We start from the raw sequence: 19,637 nt of genomic DNA, 5'->3' as shown, positions 1-19,637 counted from the left end.
ACTAAAGGCTTTTTAGTCCCGGGTTCAAACATAACCGAGACTAAAAATATTGGATGGAAGGTTTCTTTGTGAACATACCTCAAAACCGGCGTGATGCACGGTTTGGGGCAGGCAGTGATGCACTCTAGTGCAGTAGTGATTATTTAGTAATGGGCTTACGAGAATTTTTTGGTCATATATCGTCATATAATTTGACTTGCAGTTGGTATGGTATAATTTTCTGGTATTTGACTTTTCTTCTACAATGCTAGACATCCTCGCATAGCTTCACAGATGGATACATGTTACAAATGCAGATTAGTGAAACAGTATTATATTACTACTTGTTCATATACATCAGCAAGAAATCAAAGATTCTGATAGAACTAGATATATATACAAATGTATGATCACAAATATTAGGTGTTTAACTAGTACTTTCATGCTTCTCTCCAAGAAAAAACAAACATAAATATTATGTTCCTTCTCAAAGATCAAACGATGGACCGGCGCTTCTTTGGAGAGATTGAAGATCCATGCTTCTCATAAGAAGTAACATCAGCGACAAGCTTCGTATATGGAGGTAACCGTGACTCCCATGCAACTAACACGAATTGATTGTTGGGTAGAGAAATAGATCCAGTTATCAGGTCTCCAAAGGGAACATGATCCAATTTCCGTTCTGAAGAATCACCATCCCTTTCGACTCGAGGTGGCATCATACGAAGAGAAGAGCAGGAGTTAAATGTGGTGATGTCTATTGGCCGCTCATTATCAAGGATATCTTTTGGATGCTCACCATACATTGACAAGTTTTTATGCACCATTCTCTTGAAACGCTGCAGTATACAAAGCCAAAACTGGAAATCATGGTTCCTTCGCAGCAAATCAGCAATCACATTCGCAGTGATGAGCGACCCTCCCAATTGTATTGCTATCTCATTTGCTATGGCTGCCAAGTGTGGGTAATCCTTTTCATCTGTGCTTCCAAATGCTAACATTTTGAAGAGGTATCTGTACTCCTCATGAGTCAAACTATTTAGAAATACTGTCTTTACGGTTCCAAACCTTGCCAGATTTTCAATTCTGCTAATGATTATCACCTTGCTTCCGTCAATTGCTTTGTGTCTTGCAGTTGAGTAGAACTTTTCCCAATCATCATCATCCACATCCGTAACAAATTCAACAACAGCTAACATCCTCCCATTTCGAAACTTTTCCTCATCCATTCTGCATATGCTGTCTCCATTAATGAACACAATGGAAGAGAAGTGTGATTTGATACGTTCATTTTTGCACACGTGGCTAACCAATGTCTTCTTACCAACTCTGAAACCACCAATGATTGGGAGGACCATTGGGGTACCATGTTCCCCAGGATCTTGCAGTAAGATGTTGATGATATGCTGCTTCTCAACATGGCGACCAAACATAAAGTTATCAGTATAGAGGTACGTGTCATATGGCCTGCGGCAGCGCTCACATCCTCCCAACAGAACAACAAACTCATTCATGTTAGCAATAGCAGCTTCTAAATTTTCCAGTACACTCTGCAAATCATTACTTCCTGAAAAACTTGTAGCGGTACGAGAAAGTGTACAAGAACGCTTAAAAGGAATTGGAGAAAGGGAGGCCGATTGGGCAGATATGCTATTCACCTCCTCATTAGCGATTCTCGCAAAGAAAGGTTTGTACCTTGAGACATCCAGAATGTGATACCCTCGATACATGCTCTCCACAAGACACTTGAGTTGCTTTAGCATAATAGGATTGGTTATATACCTCCCTTCTGCCTCATGGATAACTGCATGGATCCTCAATAAGAGTTGCTCCATTCTGTCAAGCTTCTCATCTATCTCAGTCTTGTCCATGTATCTCTTCGTCAGAAACGATACCATTCGGCTAAATATTTCAGTTGCTACAGCTGATATGGCTGCCTCCATCTAGACCTATGTGTTGTGTATGCTTGTGTGTATGTCCGCTGATGTTTAGCTGTGGTTTTGGACTGGTAACGACTAGATGATATGACTGCCTCCATCTAGCTAGCTAGCTCTATAGGTCGCTGCGTTCGCCTAGCCTCACTCATCTCTCTCTCCCTTTCTCTCTCTACACGGCTGAGCTGCTTATTGAAAAACTTTCTCCAGTTCTCTTCTCCCTTGCTTTCTTTTCTCCGCAGAGGCAGGAGAGAGAGAGAGAAAGGAGATGAGAAACGAAGAAAGGAAAGGAGGGGAGACGAGACGGAGATTGTGAATCGGCCGCGTGGGGACTGGACCGGACCGGCCGGCTCTGAGAAATTCCTCTGCGCGGCCGGGATCGATCGCCAGCCGTCCTCTGGCCTTTGGGTAGGCAGAGGCACAGGTCCAGCTGTGGTAGGTTGGCAGTGAGTGAAAACGAAGGCTGGCCAGCCAGGTATCTATAATGAATTCTTGATAGTTGCTTTTGTGCAGTGAGAAAGATTCAGCGTGCTATAAGTCAATGGTGACGTAAATGAAATACATCTGATTGGAAGATGTTACATCGGATTTGTGCACAGAAGATTGGTTGATATATTGCATAATACCGTAATAATCAACATATCGACCGTGACTATAAGTATGAGGATTTTCTGCATAAATAATCAGAGTTATTATGAAAAATTTATAGTTAAGACATGTCATATGTAAAAGTACTGGGGTATAAATGGGCTGCTGTCACATTAATAACCATAAACGATGTGGTTTACTATACCTATCTCCTACAAAACTGAATAAATGTACTCATAAGTCATAACCATGTTCATCATAGGCATACTGCCAGCAAAGTTTCAATTTTACCGGGAAATCTTGTGCTTTTCTTTCAGGGGGTGTTTGGATCCTGAAGCTAAAGTTTAGTCCGTGTCACATCGGATATTCGGATGCTAATTAGGAGGACTAAACATGAGCTAATTACAAAACTAATTGCAGAACCCCTAGGCTAAATCGTGAGATAAATCTATTAAACCTAATTAATTCATCATTAGCGAATGTTTACTGTAGCACTATATTGTCAAATCATGAACTAATTAGGTTTAATAGATTCGTCTCGCGATTTAATCTAGGGGTTGTGAAATTAGTTTTGTAATTAGCCTATGTTTAATACTCCTAATTAATGTCAAACATTCGATTCGATGTGATAGGAGCTAAAATTTAACCCGGCGATCCACCCCTTTGTGATGGTTGAAAGGGTCTATCTCGCGATCTTGTCGCTGTACACTACTCCTCCATCTGACTGGTTCCGTACCTAAGACTAGTTCAACTAAAGTTCTATAGTGTGATAATGATATATACCAAATGGGAGTTACACCGATGTCGACTAGGATTTAATTTCGTCCTGGCCCACCACAAGCTTCCACGTCAAGCCATGATCAGGTTGATTGGCAGCGTAAAATATCTTTGTTTGGTGAACCGATTGGTTTTTGTCTCTCACCGATCATTTATTCAGGATTTTTTTTTTGAATCATCGACTGGTTTACTTTCACCCAGTACTTTTACGTCGGCAGGCGCTCCTGGTCCATGGCCGTAGGACTGGAGCTATGCATACCATCCCAAGGGAGGCCTTCATGTGGTGCTCTTTCCCAGTCTGCACACCTCAGCCTCACAATGCCGGCTCATCATTGCCACCACTCTTCGAGATGTTCTTGGCATTGCTGCCATGGCTTGGGTACTGTCTTTAAGTACTGTTCGTGCCTACCTGGCCTCCATAGTCATCGTGCATTATCGATCTGACGATCATTTATGAATCATGTATAGTGGGGCGACTTTGCACTACCTCATGTATACGTCACCACACATCACATGTGCTCAATGCTAATGTGGCTTGTGGCCATCCTTTTCCTAAATCTATCATCCCCACCCACATAATAGTTGTAATCATCTTCTTGTTCGTGGCACGCAACCTAGCTTGCACTACCATGGAAATGACCATCTATACCGGTTGCGAATCCCACTTTATTACCGGTTTTGCAACCGGTACTGTTAGTTCGTTACCGGTTTCGCAACCTGTACTGTTAGTTCGGTACTAAAGGGGGTCCTTTAGCCTTTTAGTATCGGTTGAAATAACCGCACCGGTTGGGGAGATCAACCGGTACTAATTTGCCTGCCACGTCGCGCGCGGTGCTGGCCAAATTAGTACCGGTTGTCTCCCCAACCGGTACTATTTCATTTTTTTCTTTTCTCATTTTATTTTCTATTTCTTTATTCCATATTCGTATTTCGTATTTGTTTCCTTTAGATATACTAGCTCTAATAAGCTAATATATATAAAGTTGTATTTATCTTTAATATTACATTTGAAATACTATTTTATATATAGAGAGAGACATATTATGCATACACATATATGAATAATATTATATTGCATCAAGTTTCCAAGTTCAACAATTCGGATCAACTATTCTGAACCCGAGTTCTGACGATGATGCAGAGATGATCCATCATTATGAAACTCCCCCGCTGGATTTACTACCTCGTCCAAAAAAAATTCCAGAGAGTTGTTCTTGAATTGCCCTGATTTTGTCCGTGTCGAGGAGTCTTTCCTTCTTGTACATCATCTATGTCATTGGCAAAGGTTATCATATAGTAGATCAATGAGTCTGCACAATTAGAATTAATTTATTATTAAGAACTTTGTATACGTACGCTAAATTGGTGGTCAGTCATATGCATCGGACCTACAAAGTCATGGATGAACTCACATACGTAGTATCCTCATAAATTATTCCCTGGCTCCTGTCTCAAACACTATATATATATATGGAAAAAGAAGTTATGAAATAATTATTGTGTTCAAGAAAGTGTCACATGATATGAAAATTCAGCACATACCTGGAATTCAGGCTTCCAATCAAGTTCCTCCTTGAATTCACCCACATGATTTCGACGGAATTGAGCCCATGCTTTGTTCAGAATGTCTATAAGATTTTTGTATTGATCTCTTGGTTTCCTTAAAGAGTCCATGATATAGACCGCGCTCATATCAGGCACAACAATAAGCAGTATCCAGTGGAAGCTGTAGAGCCAAATCTAGTTAGTTTTATGTTTAACTCCTAGTTCAAAAGAAAAAGAGATGGGAAACACGCTCACTTGAAGTTATACAGTAGTAGTATATTACTCTTGGTGTACCGCATCGGTTGTTTGGCCAGCTACCATGCTTGTGCTCCAGAACATCTGTATGCATTTCATATAACTATATTGTATATGATGTACATTTACTATTGTCTTTCTGGTGTATCATTCATTAACTCCAGCTGTTGACCGCATTGGCTTTGCATTTTAGTTTCTGTGCTGTTATGTTAAGAAATTTCCCCATAAGGAGGCAGTCAAGGATAACAGTCTTGATTTTATTACTATCATGGAAACCGGAAAGCAAGATATGCCAAAAACAAATCTTGCGCAACTCTCTGGAGGCACTAATTTCGTTTGGTATTGCCTCCTTCCAAGTATTGCTTCAAAATAACGTAATATTAAAGCAATAGTGTCAATCAACTTTGCTTAATTTAAAACATCTCTATAAGACTTAGATATGTAATTCACCGCCTCTGCAAAATGTTTCATGTCTTCTACGAGACACGCTTAGCACTGTCTTTAGAAAATGTCTCATGTCGGGTAGACACGCTTGTCACCGTCTCTAGAAAGCGTCTCTTATCTTGTAGACATGTTTGACAAAACGTGTTTACAGTTCTTGACACGGTCCATGGGGAGATGCTCTTGGCACGCTTTAGTGAAGCGTATGTATAATTCACTAGAGATAAAATAAAGCGTATCTAACCTAAAAATAAAACATATCTAGAGGGGGTTGTTTCTTGTAGTGTATGTACTTCTTATAACATTGCTTGTCGAGGAACTTATATATATTCTTTAATGTCTGATTTGGTCTATCTCTTAGAGTAGACTCATTTACAACATCAGGGTCCATGGAGTCTAAGTCCTAGTATCCTTTCCTCCGACAAGTTTGAATCTCCATCCTGCATGATAGAAAATCAAATAGGAGTTAAGACATCGCGCACAATGACTAGAGCGGGGATTTTGAAGTCAGAGGAAATTAAAGACTTACAGAACCTAGGAACTAATGAGTGACTTGTAAAGTGCGTCTTGATTGTAAAGGTAATATAATTATTCCAACGGCACATTTATAATGTCTTCCCCATGGAAATAATGTTGATCTCAAATCCGAACTTCAAGCACGAATAAACCATTAGCTGAAGCCTCCATGTACCATTGGTGTAATTTATACATCTTCGTTGGAAGACAGCCCACCAATTGCGGCCACACAAGTGGTTTCCCATACTCATATTTCCATTTAGTAGCCCCAGGGTGCTTTGGGATATGATCCTCCCCTCGAAGTTGAGCTAGGGTGATATTTGTATCTTTGGTGAATTGTAACAGGTTCTGATCAAAATCCGAAAATACCTTGAGCGGGGCAATCGATTGGTTGGATTAGGTTCTGAGTTGTGGAATAGTTGACCCACTTTTCTTCCTCTTCTAAATAGTCTTTGTTATTTGTCTGTCATAGTCAGATAGCGGTGGGTTTTCTGGTTGTTTCCTTCGCTCAAGCTCCATGCTTTTGATGAAAGCCCGAAGTTTACCCTTATCAAGTGGTGGTTTCTCTAGCTGTTTCCTTCACTCCACCTCCTTTGCGAAGTGGGCTTTAACCCTAGCATCCACTACTATGCGGAGTTCCTCATCTGTCATATCACATGGTACTTGGGCTCTGGTTGCTTCTCCTTCAGTTTTTTCTGCTTCTTCGTAGCCGCAGTAGGTGGAACTGAAGGCGTTTTTGACCGTGTAGCCATGCTCATAACAGGGGGAGGTGGACTCATGCTAGGATCCCTGTATAGTAGTAGAGAGGGTGCCCTCACAGATGGTGTAGGTGATATTGCCCTTTAGCCTTGAGGAGATGATTCCAAGGTCGGGGGATTCGGCTACACAATCCTTATGTAGCACTTGGGTCATAGAATCCAACCATGGATGGCTTCTCCTACATTCTTTTCCCCATCACCTCTAGGGATCTCTAGTTCTAGGTCATCCCAACTGTCGACCACTCAGTCCACCCCAACTTTAGCATAACTGCGAGCAGGAATATCCATGCCATGTAGTGTTTGACCTTGCATTGGTTGCTCAGACACACCATAAGCCACCACGATGAGCTTGTTTTTCATGGGAGTAACAAGCTCATAAGGGGCTCTCCCAGTGATGTCATCCACGGGGTGACATTGGTTGTCCTTAAATATGTCAAAAGATCCTCCAGTTGGAGCTTTCGTGGAAGCGACACTGTTTCGACGCTGAGAGAGGCTTACAATGACATGTGCCCCTGATATTGCAGCTGCTTGTTCACTAGCTTGTTTCCTAAGAGCTAGAGCCACACGCCGGTCAATTGCTTCCTCCATTCTTACCTCTATGAAAGCTACATGTTCTTGCAACTCTCGCAGCTGCCATGCATGTTCGGCCTTACTTCTTTGGTGACTTCTGTATGAATTACAGACCTCAAGGACTTACCAATGAGGTAGCTCCCAAAATATAGACTTCTTCCACATGGGTGCATGTCTGTCCTCATCATTCGGAATAGATTGGCTACCAGAGCTCTTGCCAAAGACTACCCTCACATCTTTTGTCATAGAAAATACAAGTTTACCATTATGGTGAATGAGCTTAGTACGTTTTTCTTCCTCCCCTTCAAAATGATTCCCTTTCTTTCTTAACAGGTGCTTAGCAAGAAGAAATCGATGATGGCCCATATACATGATCTTCTTATAGTATTTCAAATACATGCTGCAATTATCATCTAAAGAGTACGTGCAGGCTCGATATCCCTCATTTGATTGTCTGGACAGATTACCAAATGCTGGGCAATCATTGATGGTTACAAACAATAGTGCTCGTAGATTAAAAGTCTCCTTTTTATCCTCATCCCACACACGTACACCTTCTTCCTTCCATAACAGTAGAAGTTCATCAACCAACAGACTTAGATAAACATCAATGTCATTGTCAGGTTGTTTTGGACCTTGGATAATTAGCGGCATCATAATAAACTTCTGCTTCATGCACATCCAGGGTGGAAGGTTGAACATACATAAGGTCACAGACCAAGTGTTATAACCACTACTAAACTCACCGAATAGATTGAATCCATATGTACTTAAACCATACTGTACGTTCCTTGCATCCTTTTCAAACTCGGGAAATTCTCTATCAACTGTTCTCCACTGGGACCCATCAGCGGGGTGTCTGATCATTTCATCTTGGTTACGTTCTTCTTCGTGCCATCGCATGAACTTTGTAGGTGCCTTGTTTCTGAACAAACGTTTACTATAGGGAAATACCACATTACCTTTGCAGGAACTTTCTTCTTACTGGCCTGCCCCTCAACATCACCGGGGTCATCTCGCCTGATCTTATAATGTAGCGCTTTGCACACAGGACAAGCTCTAATTTCTCGTATTCCTTACCGCAATATAGGATACAATCATTAGGACATGCATTTATCTTTTGTACCTCCAAACCTAGAGGGCAAACAACCTTTTTTGCTTCATACATTGAGGATGGCAATTCGTTCCCCTCGAGAAGCATGTTCTTTATGATTTTCATTAACTCAACAAAACCCTTGTCAGGAACTTGATTTTTTACCTTCCATTGTAGCATTTCAAGTGTGGTACCCAACTTTTTTGTCCCTGTTTGTAATCTGGGTACAACAATCTCTTATGATCATCTAACATACGCTCAAAATTTTTTGACTCATTCACATTCTCACAGTCTTCCTTTGTATCTCGCAACACCTAACCTAGATCATTGATAGGACCTTCTGCCTCACCCATTAGAGCATCTGCAAAGGCACCTCCTTGAATCTAGTCAGGAATGTTGTCATCTTTTTCTTCATCATCATCATCCATCATAACTCCTCTTTTCCTGTGTTTGGTCCAAACAAAATAGTTAGGCAAAAATTTAGAACTATATATGTGGGTGTAAATAGTCTTTCTGTATGAGTAATCCTTCTCATTTTTGCAATTTCTGCATGGACAATAAATGAAACTGGATGGCGGTTTGTTGGATTCTGCGTGATCGAGAAAATCATGCAAGCCATTAATGTACTCCATGGAACGTTGGTCTGCATTGTACATCCATTGCCGATCCATCTACAAAGTATTACCGAACTAAAGATATTTTGATCATCCATACAACTATAAATGAAACATAAGGAACATGAAACAAATACCACTACACTACCTCCAGCAGCAGAAGCCATCTCTATATACCACAATTTATTTAGCTCATATTTGCAAATGACTAAACTATGGATGAATCATATATTTTTCCCACAATTTACTTAGCTCAAACATAACATACAAATGAAAAATTTCTCCATTGTAGCTTATTCTAAAAAAAACTAATTGCATACCTCTATTTCATCTTATTATCTCTATGTACCACAATTTATCTCGCTCACATTTGCCATAATTTATTTAGCTCATATTCGAAAAATACTAAACTATGAAGTTATTCCTCTAACCTCATATCAATATCTTTGACTAGTACAAAATATAGCGTCCAAAAAATTGTTGCTTATTCTAAAAATCACAAATATAAGCTCAAAATAACACATACATATAAATGAATTTTTTTTCCATTATACCTTATTCTCAAAATCACAAATTACTCTAGCTCTAAAGCATAAAACTTAGTATACTAACCATGTATCAAGGGAGGATGAAGTTTCTAACCTTTAGAACACTTGAACGAGTAAAATCCCCATGAAATGGTCTTCAATCCGAAAGCAACTCTCCTATGGCGCCATGGATAGGATGAAACTTGAGCTGTGGTGAATGGCTCGGGTAGGAGGAAGAAGGAGGCGGATTTATCGAAAGAAATTTAGTACCGGTTGGGAGTACCAACTGGTACTAAAGGTGCACATTAGTACCGGTTGGTGACCTCACCCGGTACTAAAGGCCCGGTAGCATATTAGTACCAGGTTAGGGCACCAACCGGTACTAATGTGCACCCTTTAGTACGGTTCACCAACCAGTACTAAAGGGGTTCACGGGTCTACCCTGAGGAAGTAGCCGTTAGGTCCGGTACTAATACTCGTACTGGGCCCAATTCCAACTGATAAAAAAGATGCACGAAAGGCTATTTCTTTAGTAATGCTGATTATCCGATCGTTTGCACACATACAACTGGCCGGTCCTATTCCTTTCAAAGATGACCGTCCTGGAATATGGACGCCATACCTCCAAGCATCAGGCTACCATTGTTTAATTTACCCCTCAAGCTGTACAACTTCTGCCCATGTATAGTCCCCGCCACTGGCAGCAATGACGCGTTCATAGGCACTGTTGAAGTGTAAATGCATTGCCAGCTTTTCCCATGCTTAGGCATATGGGTTGAATCGGTGATAAGTGAATGCAACTTAATATATTACAAGAGCTAGAGGTGTCAAGTTCTAATTCATGCATGTGCAAATAATTAAAATATTTTAATCATCCTCTATTTCATCTTTGTCGGCCTAAGAAGCCTAACAAGAGGAGCAGTGCTAAAGTACAAAGTGAAATTACCCACTATTTGACATCATCTTAGACTTTTTTGTTTGCATGGCGAAATTTGAGGTATGAGAAGTTTGCGTGGCGCAACTACTATTGGGGCGTCTCCAACAATCGGTCGAATCAGTTAGCTAACGTGGAGAAGAGAAGCTCCCCGTACAGACCGGAAAGATGCATGTGAGGGAGGGGTATCGGAATACGTGCGAGATAGATGCAGAGCCAAGCCCCAGCCCCTTGCCTTTTCTTCTGGTCACCGAATAAACTAATGCCTAGCATCCGGCACCATGTGAGAAATTCATTCTTCACTACCGTGGATTACACTTTTAGTACTGATCCAAATCCCCTTTAGTACCGGTTGTACAACCGGTATTGCTATGCTAATATTAAAGGGGCTTTTAATACCGGGTCAAATAACCAGTACTAAAGGGATCCCTTTAGTACTGGTTGATGTTTGTTTTGCATCAAAAACAAAGTCTCGCGTTGTGCATGTGTAACGACCTTGGATCATCAGCCGAGTTAATCTTCAACCGAAGTCCCTAATCCCACTGACTTAGCTTTCCGGAGCTTAAGCGCTCAAGGTCCGGTTCTCAATCCCAACCCCTGAAAAACCCAACCCAAAACCGCCGGTTCTTTCTAAGTCCAAAGGCAGTGTTCCTTCCAATCTTGGAGTAGTGGAGAAACCGAGACTGACTGGTGGACCTGCAATCTTTCCCTAGTTCTCTCGAGGCAGACGCGCCTGAGCAGAATGCGCCCGCTTCAGAGCTCCCCTGCCGCGTGGCTTGATCTCTCCGATGCCCGCCGCCTCGCCCAGTCGCCAGCTGCGACAGGATGGATCAGCGCGCCCTCCTCCCCAATCGCAGCGGAAGCCCCCTTCAACCCTTTCTGCCTCGCCTCGTCTCGCTCGCGCCCCCGCCGGCCGCGCCAAGGTGCCCCGTCACCGCCGTGGTAGAGTTTTGCCGCTGCTGCGTCAGACCGCCTCCCGACCCGCGCCCATCATCTCGCTCGGATCCCCGGCTGCAAGCCCCGATGCCTTCCGGTTTTTCCACCCCTCCACAGTCGCGCTGCCCACGAGCTTGCTCCGCGACGATACCTCCCTCACCAACCCTGACTCTGGTTGTGACACCTCCTTTTCCCGCCTCGCCAGTAATGTGCCCCGGCAAGCCGCTATTTCGCGCTCGCCCGCGCCGCCGCTTGCCCTGTCACTTCGCCTGCTGCAACCTCGCCCAACCCTGTCTGTTTCGCGGACCCTTATCCACCTCGCCCGAGGGCTCGGCTGTATCCTTTTCCTTGACCCGAGGGTATCTGTGTAAAATATCATAGACTTCTCTATGTTGAGTCTGAGGACCCCAGCACAGTTATTCCTTAAGTTTAAGGGTCAGATCATAAGTTTATCCCCATTCGACCCTTTTATCTTGTTCTCCACCAACTAAAGTTGAACTCCCCCACCTTTTCTGTAGCTTTGCTACAACAGTCTGACCTTTAACTTGCAAGTGTTGTTGAAATAACCGTCTAAGTGCTAACTCCTGCATTTGCATTGGTGTAGAGTAACATGTCGCCGACGGCACCTACGAGCTACACCCAGTGCCTGAAGACGGAGTTGTAGCAGAGCCACCAATCCCAGAAGCCGAAGCAGCAATAGCTGAAGACTAGCTCACCTCCACTCCGCTTGAAGGCAAGTCCCGGAGCATGCACCCAACTTTCTAAACTTGAACATGCCTTCCTTCTCATGAATGTGCATTTACGTATAGGAGTTGTTTGCAACCCTAGATGCATGACATAGTTCCTTTGATCTGAACACTAGTCTGTTGGGTTTGAGTAGTGGCAATGCTTAATAAGACTCGGTAAAAGTCGAGTGATCTCCTGTCACTCGCGAGTTATAGGAGTTGGTTGTTTCTCTTCTGTTACAACTATAAGGACAATGGACAGGGCAGGGTTTTGGTGAACTCTTTTGGTGGTCGGCTGATCGCCCCGTCTGTTTACTCAATCTGTTAAGGCCCGACAGTGGTGGTGTTCGTGATCAAGTGTTTGAAAGTACTAATCTCATACCCATTATGGGATGGAGAAGCCTAGTACCTGATTGAACCTAAACGTGAGCGGTTCGATCCACTGTCTCTGGAACGAAGTTCCCCTGCGGCCGCACGTGGCGGCAAGTGTGGTCATAGAATGGTAGAGGCTGGGTCTGTGGAACCTTGCACCAAGGGAAGTGGGCCCGACACAGGTTAGGGAATTGATGGGGAAGGCCGACACATGAAGCGACCCTCGGTGGTGCGCGGATGTCGTGAGGTTAGGTTCATCATGCATGGTTAAAGAACTCGAATCGATTCGTTTGCCTCTCACAGTTTGAGACTGCTTGATCGCTATGCTACACTGAGTAATGAAGGAGTCTGATGATGATATGGTCTTAATGTTGAGCTTGTATACATAAAGTTGGATCTATGATTGCTTAGGGTAAGTTGCCAACATAGACTGGTTAATGAACCTAGAATCTTAGCTAAAACTTTAAAAGCAACCCCTCAGCCAAAGAGCCTTGCATGTCTAGAAGTGGTAAAATAGCTTTTGACCAGTCGGTTAAGTCTTGTTGAGCTTAGCAGCTCAGCCTTGTTTGTGGCTTCTCTTTTCAGGTGAAGTTGAAACTTCCGAGCTTGCTGTTGGCACCTGGCCGCCCCAGCTTCCTCCTGGGTGGATGGTTGAGTTGGATCCTTCCTCGGATGGCGGGGAATGGGATCATTGATGTTCTGTCTGGCCTCACCAGGGACATCCAACACCGATGATAGCTTCCGCTACGTTTTGTCTTCTGTTGTTTCCTTCATAACGTGTAAAACTCTGATTTTCAACCATTGTGTCATGAATTGTTAATCAAATGGTGGATCTGTTGTATTCTCTGGAACCACTCACCTTCGTGTGAGCTATGCTAACTTGGTCCTGTTAAGTGGTTAAATCGGATGAAAATTCGACGGCACATCGAGTTAACTTGATTAAAGCATGAGTATCACCTGTCAAGCGACTTAACCATGCTTTAGTTAAGTTAATTCCGAGGTGTTCCGCCACAGCTGGTATCAGAGCAGGTTTAGCAGGATAGAGAAAACAATGGGTCCCAAAACACGTACGATCGTTAAGGATGACTTTAGTATGAGAGGCCCTAGGGGATTTTGGGGTTATTTTAGGTGGCTATTACTTATTGATTATTTTGCTAACCCCCAGCACTTCGCCACGTGTATCATACGTGTGCCGAGTTCTGCATCACGAGTATGCGAGGGTTGATAGGGAGTTCTATTCAAAGAACCCTATCATCGCGGTTGTTTCGCCCACGTTTATGATACGTGCGCAGGTTCCGCATGTTAATTCATACGAAGGGTGGTATGGTTCGATTCCAACGAGCCTATCATCACGGTTGTTCGCCCACGTCTATTATACGTGCGCAGATTCCGCATATCAAGTATGCGAAGGGTTATATGGTTCCATTCAAAGGGGACCTATTTCCACGGTTGTTGTGTTGTCCATGCAGCATTAAACGCATAATATACATGCTATTCCCTTTGCCTCACGATATTTGGTCTAGCTTCAAGCCGACCGCTCTTTCTCGATCCTGTGATTCAGAATCCCTTTGTAGGTTAACTCTTAACCGTACGTAGCATGGCCATGCATTTTTGGATCCGATCACTCGAAGGGCCCAGAGATATCACTCACAATCAGAGAGGGGCAAATCCCATCTTGATTGACCATGTCTCATAGCATGCTTCTTGACAAACCCAAAAGCTACCTTTATAACTACCCTGTTACGGCGTAGCGTTTGATAGCCCCTAAGTAGGTCGATCCACATCTTGAATACATGCGATAATCTCAGGTCTAAGGACAAAGCGTATATGTTGTTTAAAGAGAGAACTACTTCTCGTGTTGGGTCAGTCCTAGCACATGTCTCCACATGTGTCCACATTATTAGTTCAACATCTCCATGTCCATGACTTGTGAAACATAGTCATCAACTAATACATGTGCTAGTCTAATATTCATGTGTGTCCTCACATGAACTCCAACTAGGGACAACTTTAGAATAACCATACAAGAGTTTCACACACAATTCACATAATTGCAAATCAATTCAAGTAGCCTTTACTGGATATTCAAGGAACACAATATAAATCATGGATACAAATGGAATATCATCATCTCTATGATTGCCTCTAGGGCATACCTCCAACATGTCGTTACACTACCATTGCAGCAAGAACACGAAACCAGGACATAGATCAAACTGAAAACTCGCATATCTCCATATGCACACATCTCGAATCCAAAACTAAACAGCTACGGCTCTGATACCACTGTTGGGATACGAGGTAGGCTACACTAGCGCAAATCAAAAATTTCTACCGCGTAAACCAGGAAAACTGCTGTATAAGGATCACGTGATTACCACTCGACGCAAAAGATGCGGAAGATGTAGATTCGCGTCGATGCAGCGAAGTCGATCAGCGTAGTCATACGTAGTCGATCAACGTAGTCGTACGTAGTCGATCACGTCGACGTCCAGCAGCTCCTCAGCAGCTCGTCCACGTGCAGCAAGATTGCCCTCGTGCCGCGGCTCGTCGTCAGCTCGTCGTGGCTCGTCGGCGGCTCGTACAAGTGCTGCAGGCGCAACACCTCCAAGGTATCCACACGTGCAGGGAGGAAGCATCGCAAGCCGGACTACTAGGTCCGCGAGTTGCAACAGGCGAGGGCGTGGGAGGCGCAGCAGATGTGTTTCGCCAAAAGGTGTAAACCCTAGGGCGCCCCCACCCCTCTATTTATAGAGGTTCCTAACGGGCCTCTAGGTCCGAGGCCCATTAGTACTTCTAAACCTAGTCCAACTCAGATCACATCCGAATTGGGCTTCCAGCCCCTTAAGTGTGTGACTCTATGGGTTCGGATACGTATAGACATGGCCCGAGTACTCCTACTCGGCCCAATAGTCGGTAGCGGCCTCTAGCAAGACGTGCCAACTCCTATACGCACACGAAGATCATATCGGACGAACCATCACAACATTATATACATGCTTTCCCTTTGCCTCACGATATTTGGTCTAGCTTCAAGCTGACCGCTCTTTCTCGATCCTATGATTCGGAATCCCTTTGTAGGTTAACTCTTAACCGTACGTAGCATGACCATGCATTTTTCGGATCCGATCACTTGAGGGGCCCAGAGATATCACTCTCAATCAGAGAGGGGCAAATCCCATATTGATTGACCATGTCTCATAGCATGCTTCTTGACAAACCTGAAAGCTACCTTTATAACTACCCTGTTACGGCGTAGCATTTGATAGCCCCTAAGTAAGTCGATCCACATCTTGAGTACATGCGACAATCTCAGGTCTAAGGACAAAGCGTATATGTTGTGTAAAGAGAGAACTACTTCTCATGTTGGGTCAGTCCCAGCACGTGTCTCCACATGTGCCCACATTATTAGTTCAACATCTCCATGTCCATGACTTGTGAAACATAGTCATCAACTAATACATGTGCTAGTCTAATATTCATGTGTGTCCTCACATGAACTCCGACTAGGGACAACTTTAGAATAACCATATAAGTAAAGAGTTTCACATACAATTCACATAATTGCAAATTAATTCAACTATTCTTTAATGGATATTCAAGGAAAACAATATAAATCATGGATACAAATGGAATATAATCATCTCTATGATTGCCTCTAGGGCATACCTCCAACATGAACTGCTGAAGAAGGAGGCCAAATTCGTGTGGAGCAACAAGTGTGAAGAAGCTTTCCACACCTTGAAACACCTGCTGACCTCAGCCCTAGTTTTAGCTCAACCCGACCCTTCCAGGCCATTTGACGTGTACTGCGACGCGTCTGGCACTGGACTTGGGTGTGTTCTTATGCAAGACCACCGAGTCATTGCCTATGCCTCGTGGGCGTTGCGACCTCATAAGCTGAACTATCCGACCCATGATCTTGAGTTGGCAGGAGTGATTCATGCCTTAAAGATATGGAGACACTATCTGATGGGCACACACTACAACATCTACACCGATCACAAGAGTCTCAAGTACATCTTCACTCAGGCCGACCTCAACATGCACCAAAGAAGATGGTTGGAGTTGATAAAGGATTATGATTTGGAAGTGCATTATCACCCCGGCAAGGCCAACGTGGTTGCCGATGCTCTTAGCCGCAAGACTCATTGCAATTGCTTGATGGCAACCGACTTCACAGAGACCCTGTGCTAGGAAATGAGAAAGCTCAGTTTGGAAATTATTTCCCATGGAACCCTCAACCATATATCCCTTGAGTCTGTTCTAGAGGACCAAATTGGGTCAGCACAGTTAGAGGATGAGGAAGTAATGCGTATCAAAAGGAAGATTTCATGGAAGGATGAAGGGTACAAGCAATTCCGACAGGATGAGAATGGGAGAGTGTATTATGGAAATCGACTAGTTGTACCATCCGACCCCAATCTGAAAAAGAAAATCCTAGATGAAGCTCATCTCTCCAAGTTCTCGATTCATCCTGGCAGTAATAAGATGTATCATGATCTCCGTCAAACTTTCTAGTGGAGTGGAATGAAGCCGGAGATTGCACGCTATGTTTCGGAATGTGACACTGGCCAACGTGTCAAAGCCAGCCATTTGAAGGTAGCAGGTACCCTGCAGCCCCTACCTATTCCCTCTTTGAAATGGGAAGACATCAGCATGGACTTCATTGTTGGACTGCCCCTTACATCGCAGCGATATGACTCCATTTGGGTTATTGTGGATCGTCTTACCAAGTCTGCCCACTTTCTTCCTGTTCACACCACCTACCTGACCAAGAAATATGCGGAGTTATATCTTGACCGCATTGTTTCCCTGCACGGTGTGCCTAGGACGATCATATCTGATCGAGGTGTTCAGTTTGTAGCGCGTTTTTGGGAACAGCTACAAGCATCGCTTGGCACCAAGTTCATTCGTAGCTCTACCTAACATCCTCAAATCAATGGTCAGACCGAAAGAGTAAATCATATCCTTGAAGATATGTTGAGAGCTTGTGTCATCCATTATGACAAGAATTGGGATAAGTGCTTACCCTTAGCAGAGTTTTCCTATAACAACAACTACCAGACCAGATTGAAGATGGCACCGTTTAAAGCCCTATATGGTCAGAAATGCCGGACACCTTTGAATTGGTCACAAGTTGGCGAAAGACAGACCTATAGCCCTGATTTAGTAGTAGAAGCGGAAGAGCAAGTGAAGATAATCCAAGCAAATCTCAAGACCGCCCAATCTCGACAGAAGAGTTACTCCAACAGGAGAAGGAGACCTCTGTAATTTGACATTGGTGATCACGTATATCTTCGAGTCTCCCCGGCCAAAGGAGTGCAACGGTTTAGAATAAAGGGAAAATTGGCTCCCCATTACATTGGTCCTTATGAGATTGTGGAAATTTGTGGCTCCGTTGCTTACCGGATCCAACTACTAGAACAACTTTCAGCCATTCATGATGTTTTCCATGTATCCCAACTGAAGAAGTGTGTCCAAGTTCCAATTGAGGTCTTGGAACAGGAGCAACTTCAAATCGAGCCCGATCTGACTTACACCGAATCCAGCCAAGGTCCTCGACCGAAAAGAGAGACATACCCGACGACAGGCTGTGAAAATGTACAAGATACTATGGAACAACCACACAGATGAAGAAGCAACCTTGGAAACAGAAGAGTATCTAAACAAACACTTCCGAAGTTTTCTTTCCAACCAAGGAGGTAAGGACTGCACACCCCCACTGGTTACCCTCACACCCGAATCTCGGGACGAGATTATTTTTAAGGGGGGTAGGCTGTAATGACCTTGGATCATCAGCCGAGTTAATCTTCAACCGAAGTCCCTAATCCTGCTGACTCAGCTTTCCGGAGCTTAAGCGCTCATGGTCCGGTTCTCAATCCCGACCCCTGAAAACCCAACCCAAAACCGCCGGTTCTTTCGAAGTCCAAAGGCAGTGTTCCTTCCAATCTTGGAGCAGTGGAGAAACCGAGACTGACTGGTGGACCCGCAATCTTTCTCTGGTTCTCTCGAGGCAGACGCGCCTGAGCAGCATGCGCCCGCTTCAGAGCTCCCCCACCGCATGGCTTGATCTCTCCAACGCCCACCGCCTCGCCCAGTCGCCGGCCGCGACAAGATGGATCAGTGCGCCCTCCTGCCCAATCGCAGCGGAAGTCTCCTTCAACCCTTTCTGCCTCGCCTCGTCTCGCTCGCGCCCTCACCGGCCGTGCCAAGGTGCCCCGTCGCCGCCGTGGTAGAGTTTTGCCACTGCTGCGTCAGACCGCCTCACGACCCGCGCCCATCATCTCGCTCGGATCCCCGGCTGCAAGCCCCGATGCCTTCCGGTTTTTCCGCCCCTCCACAGTCATGCCGCCCACGAGCTCGCTCCACGACGATACCTCCCTCGCCAACCCCGACTCCGGCCGTCACAGCTCCTTTTCCCACCTCGCCAGTAATGTGCCTCGGCAAGCCGCTGTTTCGCGCTCGCCTGCGCCGCCGCTCGCCCTATCACTTCGCCTGCTGCAACCTCGCTTGTAGCGCCTTCCTCCCTGCCACACGCCAGTCAAATCCGCCGCTCGACGCGACCAGACCATGCCCGCCCCCGCCAAATCTAAATCCCGGCAAAGCCGCGCCTGCGCCGGCCTTATCTCCAGTGCCCAATAGCCGAAGACCCTGTCTCCAAGGCTCTGTTCCGTCGCCCATCACCGCTCAATCGCCGCCATGGCAGCGCACTCCATTCTTTTCTTCCTGGTCTTCGTGCTGCTCGGAATCTCTCTCTTCCGCGCCGCTATACCAAAGTCCTACCGGAGTTTCCTTCGCCATCACTGTTTTGCCGCCCCTACTCTGAGCGCACTTGAGCACTCCCGCTGAGCTCTTGAGAAGTTCCCCTCTCCGCTCAAACCCACTTCTCCCCAATCCACCAAGCTGTCTGTTCCTCCGCGCTGTGCTAGAGCTTTCTTGTTGTCCACAAGAAGCTCCATCACCGTTGGAGCACCGTCAAACCTCGTCGCCGCTCAAGCCTTAGCGCTTTAGTCTTTCTGCCCAAGTCTGTTCCTTCCCGACCCCAAAGCTTCACCAGTAGACCTGAAGGT

General features: G+C 44.7%; 1 protein-coding gene across 1 annotated transcript; it reads right to left on the bottom strand.

Moving 5' to 3' along the window:
- Window positions 1-297: 297 nt before the first annotated feature.
- Window positions 298-2,329, bottom strand: LOC117835535 (disease resistance protein RGA2). Its single transcript, XM_034714892.2, has one exon. It carries the CDS (start codon window positions 1,920-1,922, stop codon window positions 474-476), a length of 1,449 nt encoding a protein of 482 aa, XP_034570783.1. The 5' UTR covers window positions 1,923-2,329; the 3' UTR covers window positions 298-473.
- Between the last annotated feature and the right edge of the window lie 17,308 nt (window positions 2,330-19,637).

Source organism: Setaria viridis, chromosome 9, assembly GCF_005286985.2.
Source record: "Setaria viridis chromosome 9, Setaria_viridis_v4.0, whole genome shotgun sequence".
NCBI classification, from domain to species: domain Eukaryota; kingdom Viridiplantae; phylum Streptophyta; class Magnoliopsida; order Poales; family Poaceae; genus Setaria; species Setaria viridis.
This window is presented reverse-complemented; position numbering and strand designations above follow the sequence as displayed.

Excerpts from the sequence above, each read along its gene's own strand:
- LOC117835535 (XM_034714892.2), bottom strand. The coding sequence starts at position 1,922 with ATGGAGGCAGCCATATCAGCTGTAGCAACTGAAATATTTAGCCGAATG.